We start from the raw sequence: 9352 nt of genomic DNA, 5'->3' as shown, positions 1-9352 counted from the left end.
TGCAGGGTAAATCACGACCACTACCCAGACTGTCTCTCCAATTTGAGTTTTTGAAGTGGCGCTGTCCGGTGTTTACCGCCGCCCATGATGATTGTGATTGGTTTAAAGAAATGCCAATAAACCAGAGTATGTTTTTCTATCCCGGCCTTAACTGAAACAGGGTTGTCTGACGGCAGAGTGAAAATATTCTAAATATAGCGTCATTTTTTTAATGTGGCTAAAACGCTACCACCGCCCACAGCAGTCTACAGCAGTACATAGCTTAGCTTCACTGTCGTACTCCTACCTTCTTCTCCAAACTGGGGGTGTACCAACCACCACCTACTGTAGGTAATACACTAATTATGGAGAAGTACCTCATACAACCCATCAAAATATCTGGACTATCCCTTTAATCTTTAGGGTGATCTGTTTAGTGGTGAATGGTTAGAGGATGTGTTTTCATAATGGGCTCTCAGAATGCCATTCAAAACATTTAGTATTGACTGATAGTACTGGAATATACTGAAAAATCCTTTGAAGCAGAGTAGAAACAGATCCATGCAAAAAGCCTGAAATGGATCCTATTAAGTGGTTTATCTGGAAGCTAATGCCTCTTCTTTTTTAGCGATATGATTTTGGCTCGCCTACCTGTCCACATGCCAGCTGATAAAATAATGGCTAACAAGCCAAAAAGCGTTTCTTCTCATATTCTGCATCCCATGTGATTTTGTTCATTCCGCTTATATTCAATATGGGCAGCAATGCCAAATCCTGGTGCCAACATGTAACCATGTAAAAACAATAGAACATGGCTTTTGCTTCCAAAACGCAGCCAATAATAGTTTTGTATGATATATTAAAGGATAACACTTAAGAAATTACTCTTGCTAAAGGCAAAATGCAAATTCACAAGCCCAGGCATGATGAGTCCCGATAGCCAAGCACCAGGTGTCTGTTGGCAGAGCCTACCTTGGTCCTCCTGGGTCGTATCGTTGTAGTTGACCTGCTTTCGGATGCGTTTGCCTTTGCCGAGGTTGCGGGCCAGATCCTCCTGCTGCTGCTCGTAGTGGTGGCGGAGGAGCTTTTCCCAGTAGTCTGGATCCACGTTCTCCTCCTGCTTGATGATCTCCCGCTCCACCTCCTCCTGCACATGGTTACAAAGGCAAACCAAATGTCACTCTGATGTTTCAGAGTAAATATGGAGTGAAGATACAAAATACATCAAAGTATGTCTTCGGCAAAGGCAAAACTCGAAACAATCATCCAATCACTCAGTTTTTCTGTTCATATACATGATGATCCGTTTTTTTTTAAACATACCAAACTAGTACTTTGCATATCTGTGTGAGGGGACAATAGAGCGGGAGATTGGTCGGAGAATCGGAGCAGCGGATGCAGTATTACATTCCATTTATCACATGGTTATGACGAAAAAAGAGCTGAGACAGAAGGCAAAGCTCTCGATCCTATGGTCATAAACCGAGAGAACGAGATCCAGGGTACAAGAGGCCAAAAATGGGTTTCCTCAGGAGGGGGGCTGGCGTCTCCCTTAGAGATAGGGTGAGAAGCACAGTCATCCGAGAGGAGCTCGGAGTAGAGCCGCTGCTCCTTCGCATCGAAAGGAGCCAGTTGAGGTGGTTCGGGCATCTGATAAGGATGCCTCCTGGGCGCCACCCTAGGGAGGTGTTCCAGGCACTTCCAGCAGGGAGGAGGCCCGGGGTGAGACCCAGGACAAGATGGAGAGATTATATCTCCAACCTGGCCTGGGAACGCCTCGGGATCCCCCAGTCGGAGCTGTTTAATGTGGCTCAGGAAAGGAAAGTGTGGGGTCCCCTGGTGGAGTTGCTGCCCCCGCGACCCGACACCGGATAAGCAGATGAAGATGGATGGAGGGATGGATGGATGGATGGATGTTGATGCTGTTACAATGAATCAGTTCCTCTGCTTTGAGTATTTCTCTGTCCTTTTCCACACCTTTATGTTGCATGTTGCTTGCAGTGCACCTTATGTGTCAATATTTGATTGTACAGTTATGTTTTAATGTGCCAACACCAAGTTACAAGGCTCAAGTTCCGGGTGGACCAATCGGGAACTCAAAGTACCCTGGCAGTGAGTTCTTTCATTAGAAACAGACTTTCACAATATTTCATTACATTTAGCTTTACACGCATATATACATTTACATATACATTTACATACATTTTCTACTTCATTAAACTATGCAAATACCTTTTTTTGAAGGTTTGCCAAATGTTTATCTTTTTATTTATCCAATTATACCTTTTACAATGTCCCAGCTAGTGGTGGAATGTAACTAAGCACATTTACTTAAGTACTGTACTTAAGTAAAAATTTGAGGTACTTCTTCTTTAATTGAGTCTTTTCTTTTCATGCCGCTTTCCATTTCAGAGAGAAACTTTTTACTCAACTACATTCATCTGACAGCTTTAGTTACTTACAAATTAAGATTTTTGCGCACAAAACACATTTAGTTTATAAAATAAAATTTATTATAAATTAAACTACCCAACAATATACAGTCCTACAAGTACAGCCGAAATGACAAAACCATTAAACACTTGTATCAAACCAAGTTAACCCTCATGTTGTCCTATATCAATGTTGTTTTTAACTACCCAAAATAACATGTGTCTTATTCAATTTTATAATATTTGGAAAATAAAATTGAAGTGGTTTTGAAATAGTATTGAGTAAAAGTTGACATATTCCAGTCCGTGATTATCCATCAACATACATTCCTTTAATTTTAGTCTAAATAATTCCTAATTTCTGCTTTTCTAACTCAAACATTAGGTATGATTTCCTTTAAATGATTGATATTGACCATAAATTCCAAAAATAACTGTAGAACTAAAGTTAATGAGTTAGTGTTACGTAGTGTTAAACGTCAAAAAAAGTGGCAAACATTGAAAAAAGGCATCAAAAGTGTTGAAAAAAAGGGACAAAACGTAAGAAAAAGTTAACAGTTGATTAAAAGCCTCATTAAAAGTGTTGATTTTTTTGCGACGGTAAGACAACACAAGGGTTAATTGACAGAACAGTTTTGATCGTTTCACATTTTCCTGATGGTACTTACATCATATTACTTAAAGCTATAGTGCGTAGTTTCTGTTTTCTAAGTATTCTAAGTAATGACAACTAAACTGTCGGTGTGTCCACATGATACAAGCCTTCCGTGACCATGCACTTCCCATGCACTAAAGTCAGCAAAGGTGTGCATCATGTCACCCTTCAGCCTGCGCTCTACATGTGCGTCCTCATGTGTAAAACACCCACGGAAACCAAAGCTAATGCTGATTTTAAATTGTCTTGTTCTTTGAAGTGATCATGCAGCAGACTGCAGACCGTCTCATGAGATCTAGTGTGCTGTACAATACTGGCGGTCTCTTTTTCATTTGTGTGAACCCCACTGGTCCAAATTCATCACTCATTGTTCAACAATCTACATTGGTAAAGTCTCACCTCTCCATCCTCTTCTTTCACCACATACTGGGCCACCTTGAAGGAGCTCAGGTACTCGTTCATGTTCTGAATCTCTGTGTCTTCAGTGGCGTCCTGGCTGCGGTCCAACAGCTTCGAGATAGCGTCGTCATCATAGTGAATCACGTTGCCCTCCTCGCCTTCTTTGTTGTCACCTGTTGGGGAGAAACTTTAGTTGATGACTAAAAGGAGCAGACTAAAAAATGTATTGGTCCATGTCTTAAAGATTTTTCCTATGAAAACAAGAACAACTTTTGACCTAAAAAGAGAACATTTCCACTAAGAATTCAATGGACTCCCTGGCATTTTGTACTTCCCCTAATTAGCATCCGCTACCCGTCTCCAGTTTACTTTGTGAATACTGTACGTGGCTTTTGTAGAAATAGTGATCTGCAGTAGTATTTCATGGAATTAAATAAGAATGCTTGCATTGCTTCCAAAAACTTTGGAATAGATAAGAAACACAGGACATAACAGCAGTGATTTTATATGACGATATAGCAGTTTGTAGCTCAAATGCAAGTGCCAAAAATGAAAAAAAACTTTTTGGATTGAGTGTGGAATTTTAAAAGAAAGCAGAAATGCCAAGGCCAGCAAACCCACCACAATCTATACGGTATCTTCCTAGCTAGAGGAACATATGGTGAATAGACATACCCATGGCTCGTGCTGCTTCCATTTCATCTTTAAAAAGCTCCTCGGTGCCAAACTTGAGGATATCGTCCAGTTCTTGTTTGGACATGGAGCCAGTTTTGGAGCCCAGCCCGGGCCGCACCACCAGGTGGGTCAGCATCATCTTCCTCTTTGCCACCTGAGTGATTCGCTCCTCCACTGAGCCTCGCGTCACAAAACGGTAGATCATCACCTTTCTATTCTGGCCTATACGATGGGCTCTGCTAAAAGCCTGGGAGGTGGATAGGAACGGGAAAGAGATGACAAAGAAGTGAACAGCTGAAATTAACAGAAGCATTCGCACAACTACAATTAGTTATAAGATCTGCTGGTTGAAAAGCTGCAACACGTATGCAAGTAGCCATGTGAAAGTCTCTGAAAATCCGTACTTGGATGTCATTGTGAGGATTCCAGTCAGAGTCGTAGATTATGACGGTGTCTGCACTCGCAAGGTTGATGCCAAGACCTCCAGCTCGTGTTGAAAGCAAGAAGCAAAACTGCTGAGCGCCCGGCGCTGTGACAAAAACCAAAGCACAGAGTCGGTTTGTGTGTGAGAGTGAGTGAGAGAAGGCCGTGTAGAAGAGAACATGCATCCACACAAACTCACACGAATTGATTTGGATTGTCAATCTTACCATTGAAGCGGTCAATGGCCTCCTGCCTCAGGCCTCCAGTAATTCCTCCATCGATACGTTCATACTTATAACCCTCGAACTCCAAAAAATCTTCAAGCAGATCCAACATCTTTGTCATCTGTGGAAAAAAAACATGGTAGTTGTATTTTCACTCAAAACCATTTTGATGAGATGTCTGGAATATCAGCTGATTTATCACCTACGACTGACATTGGCATTGGAACGGCTAAAATGTGGATGGCTGGATTTAGAGTGTTTCATGGCCACTAAACAATGAAAGCTCTGGATTCCAGCCCAGACACAATATTTATTTGTCTATCACCTGAGAGAAAATGAGAACTCTGTGTCCTTCATCTTTGAGTTTCTTCAGCATTTTCTGAAGCAGCGTCAGTTTTCCTGAGGATTTCACCAGTAGGTTACCGTCATACGAGCCGTTGGGTAATACAGGAGCTTCCTTCAAAGACAAAAATCAAATCCAGGCATCAACTGGAGAAATATATGACTACTTGATAAGGGTTGGTGGCTTAAGGCTTTTCAAATGTCCAACCAAGAGAAAAAGGCTCACATTTTTTGACATATAGGTTGGCATTTTGTGTGAAACAGCCATCTCTCCTCAGCTTCTCTTTCCATGACATTAACATTCCATTTCGTTTGACACAATTTTGCACTCAGTCTTGAGATCAAATATTTAACCCTTGTATTGTCCTCCCATCAAACATGAACTTGTCCTTCTGGGTTAAAATTGAAAATGAACTTTTTTCATGGTTATTTATGCTTTTTGGCACTTTTAAAAACTTTTTATTCACAGTCAATAAACCTAATTTAAGTAACATTATACCTAATTTTGAGTTTGAAAAAAAGCGGAAATTATGAATTCTTTTGAGTGGATCATAGGCTAGTTTATGTCAACGTTTGAATGCTATAATAAAGCTATTAAAAAATCAAATGCTATGAAATTAAATGAAATAAAACAACAACAAAATTCAATTGAAGTAATCATTAATTTTACCTTTGAAGAACATGGTTGTACAGTATATGTTGTATGGGTTCCATGCAATGTACATGCAAGTGCCCCAAGTTATTTTGGGGCGATTTGGTTATTAAAAAAACATATTTCTTATATAAAAAGCTTTGAAAAGGGGTCAAATTTGACCCGAGGCCAACACAAGGGTTACGTGTGCTTAAAACTGCTGCCTTACCACAGCAGCCACGGGGAACAGGTAGGGATGGTTGCAGCACTTCTTCAGGTCCATCATGATGTTGAGCAGGGACACTTGGTTCCCTCCACCTTTGGAGTTCAAAGCCTCGAAATTCCGCGTCAAAATAAACTTGTAATATTTCCTGCAGGTCAGAGGTTAGAAATTTAGATTTGAAAAAAAAACACTTTGAAACTTAATGATCAGACAGAGTTATAATTGCAAAGCCTAACAGTACCGCAAGGGGGTGCCCCCCTTTGTCATTTATTATTGGGATGTACTAGTGTGCAGTTAGAAGGTAGACTTCATTGACGAGTTGGTGCAGGTTAGCCTATACATTCTACTTCTAATGTATGGTAGGTAAATAGCGTGCCATGGAGACCTGACGTGGTATGGTTGATGTAAGTATCAGCGTGGAATCTCCGTTCAGTTGTCCGAAGACTCTTTGAGCTAATCGGCTATCTCGTAGCTCCTGCTAACTCTGTTTATAATAGTATTCATTTCTATATTTATTCACTACTTATCCATGTCCTGCACTTATAAAACCATTGTATATCTGCACTTGCTGCTATTCCACTTCTGGTTAGACCTAAACTGCATTTCGTTGCCTTGTACCTGTACCTGTGTAATGACAATAAAGTTGAATCTAATCTAACTGTAAAATTGAGATTACAAACTAGTGTCCCCTGACAGTTCATTTCATTTAAGACTTTAAGTTCTCTCAACATGCAACGTGAAATTATACTAGTTACCACAATGGCAGCAGTATTTACTGTAAATCTACTGTTATCCCAAATCAGGCCTACAGTATATTAAAGGCTCCGTTGTATGTTCATTTTCAGGTTCATAATTGTAGTTTTGCTTTCCACTAGAAAATGTTGACCTGCTTTAATGTTCAAAAAACACAATGTATTTCTCATACTGTGTGTCAGAATATTCCTGTATTTACCCTCTGTCTGAAACGCTCCGTTTCCGCGCCTGTCTCTTTAAACCCACCTCCCGAAAAAAGCCCAGTTTGCTCTGATTGGTCAACGTTTCCGGATCTTCCGCATCTGCGCTCTCTGAGTCTCTGCACCGCCATTGCAGCCGGGGAATAACTGTAACAGCACTGTAGCTGCACTGTCTACCTATGTCCGGTATAGTTTTTTTAATTGATTTAGGACCCAGGTTTTTCATGATGACATTTTTGTTTAAATACGATGAGTTAAAGTGTGTCCATGTATTTACCTGCAAGTGTCTCTATGTCTATTTCAAACCGGGCTGCTGCCACTTGCCAGGACACTCTTGTAAAAGAGATCTTTCATCTCAAGGAGTTTTTATATCCTGGTTAAATAAAGGTTTGAATGAATGATAGTTGTGACATCACACCTGTGCAGAAGTCCCAACGACTGGTTTAAAGACACAGATTGTGAATACGGCTGCATGCATTTCTCTGTGGATAGAGCATTTTGATACTTTCACAGTAATTATACAGCACCTGAACCTGGGAATCTCAGTTTTGTACAATATAGAACCTTTAAGGTACTTTTGCTATTGCATAGCAGTGTTGGGAGCAACGCGTTACAAAAGTAAAGCAATTACAGTAATGTATTCCTGTTTGCTGTAACACAGTATTATAACGCATTACTAAATACATTTCGCTAATATTGTACTCGGTGGTGAAATTCACAAACTACCTGCCAAGTCAATCTTCCGCTGTTATATTAGTGAAAGTAACTCAAAAGTAGTGTGTCGCATTACAATTAAGAGACAGTAATATTGTAATATAACTTATTACTCTCAAATGATTTTGGAAGTAACTTGCCCAACACTGTTGCATAGGGAACATGTTACTGCTTACAGGTAAAACCTACACAAACAGCAATTTTAATGGTTTTCCTTTCAAATTTACTCTAAATTGTTTAGTAAGTAACATTAACAGCATTTAGAATGTGCTTCATCTCACTGTATAATTGAGAGAAAAGCTACTGTACTTTAATGGATTTAATGAACATTTTGCATAGTTTTTAAGAATGGAACAGGCAGCATCAATGCACAATACAAACCCTTTTTTCCAACTACTTCTTTGGATTCTAGTACTTACTTCTGCATAGGGCTGAGCTCCACTCTGACAATCAGCTCTGTCTTTGCGGGCATGTTCTTGAAGACATCGGCCTTCAGCCTCCTGAGCATATGAGGGCCGAGCAGGTCGTGGAGCTTTTTGATCTGGTCCTCTTTAGAAATATCAGCAAACTCTTCCAGGAAGCCTTCCAGGTTACTGCGCAGATCAAAGGAAGAAGAATGAAATAATGAAATATAGCAAAGACACCCTCTGTCTATCCATCAATCTAAGGAGGGATCTATTCAACGCACCGGCTTGCAGATACTCGCAAGATGGAGAAGGATAGGAAGAAGTGGGGGAGGATAAAGATAAATAGAACAGAGGAAGGACTTACTTGAAGCGCTCTGGGGTGAGGAAGTTAAGCAGGTGGAACAGCTCTTCCAAGTTGTTCTGAAGAGGAGTCCCAGTGAGCAACAGCTTGTAGTAGATCTTATACCCGTTGAGAATTCTGAAAAACTGAACAGGACACATTGTACAAGGTGTGATACGCATGCCTCAAATAAGAATGCAATGACGCATGTAAAACTTCCCGAACTCCAATTATACCTTCAAAACCACCTACAAAACATTTTCCATTATCTATCTGTCTTTTTATTTCACGGATGTGTTTACGCATAAACATTTCCTACTCATATCAGTCTGTGTTCCTGCTGTTTTCCTGTTTTTTTAATGCATCCCTGATAATACAAATGCTGATCCCGGAACAAGCTGCTGCAATCAGTGCCAGAAAAGGCTGTTTTACCTTTGATTGGTTGTTCTTCAGTCTATGGGCCTCGTCCACCACCAAGCAGGCCCACGTGATGGAGCCCAGAATGGCTTGATCTATGGTGATCAGCTCGTAGGATGTCAGCAGCACGTGGAACTTGATAGGAGTGTCTTTCTGCAAGGGGACGGAAGGACGTAAAGCAACAAAATGTATCTAATGTGGACCGATTTAGATGTGGGATAAGGGAAACGATTTAGCACTACTTATACTGCACTGTTTGCTATGGTATTCCTTGAAAATTAAGTCATTTTTAATCATACTTCATGCTCATATCTAGCACATTCATTTTCCTATAACTGAAAATTCAGATGTCATTGTCAGGTAGGATGTTAACCACCCAAACACTCTTGCAAGTATAGGTTCAAATAAACTAAAGCAAGGTATTTATATGTGTATATATTTGAAAATATATTCAAAGGGACAGTTCATCCCCTAATCAAAAATACATGTTTCCTCTTACCTGTAGTGCTATGTTTTAATCTAGATTGTTTTGGTGTGA

The 9352-nt window shown here is 40.2% G+C and overlaps 1 protein-coding gene and 1 long non-coding RNA gene across 4 annotated transcripts in view; one reads left to right on the top strand and one right to left on the bottom strand.

Moving 5' to 3' along the window:
* The window catches only part of chd5 (chromodomain helicase DNA binding protein 5), a 60841-nt gene that overhangs the window by 17819 nt on the left and 33670 nt on the right, over nucleotides 1–9352 (bottom strand). For all 3 annotated transcript variants that reach the window (XM_032513641.1, XM_032513639.1, XM_032513640.1), the window contains exons 16-25: nucleotides 8830–8967; nucleotides 8422–8543; nucleotides 8070–8243; nucleotides 5990–6131; nucleotides 5113–5244; nucleotides 4791–4908; nucleotides 4545–4669; nucleotides 4141–4387; nucleotides 3466–3638; nucleotides 952–1126 (exon numbers count right to left, since the gene is read on the bottom strand). In XM_032513641.1, the coding sequence (XP_032369532.1) occupies nucleotides 952–1126; nucleotides 3466–3638; nucleotides 4141–4387; nucleotides 4545–4669; nucleotides 4791–4908; nucleotides 5113–5244; nucleotides 5990–6131; nucleotides 8070–8243; nucleotides 8422–8543; nucleotides 8830–8967 (1546 nt within the window). The remainder of the gene's footprint in view (nucleotides 1–951; nucleotides 1127–3465; nucleotides 3639–4140; nucleotides 4388–4544; nucleotides 4670–4790; nucleotides 4909–5112; nucleotides 5245–5989; nucleotides 6132–8069; nucleotides 8244–8421; nucleotides 8544–8829; nucleotides 8968–9352) is intronic.
* The window catches only part of LOC116687935 (uncharacterized), a 21701-nt gene continuing 17933 nt past the window's right edge, over nucleotides 5585–9352 (top strand). Inside the window, exon 1 of the long non-coding RNA XR_004331665.1 lies at nucleotides 5585–5673. This is a non-coding gene — a long non-coding RNA (uncharacterized LOC116687935). The remainder of the gene's footprint in view (nucleotides 5674–9352) is intronic.

This window comes from Etheostoma spectabile, chromosome 4, assembly GCF_008692095.1.
Source record: "Etheostoma spectabile isolate EspeVRDwgs_2016 chromosome 4, UIUC_Espe_1.0, whole genome shotgun sequence".
Classification (NCBI taxonomy): domain Eukaryota; kingdom Metazoa; phylum Chordata; class Actinopteri; order Perciformes; family Percidae; genus Etheostoma; species Etheostoma spectabile.
The sequence above is the reverse complement of the archived record's forward strand: the minus strand, read 5'-3'. Positions and strand labels throughout refer to the sequence as shown.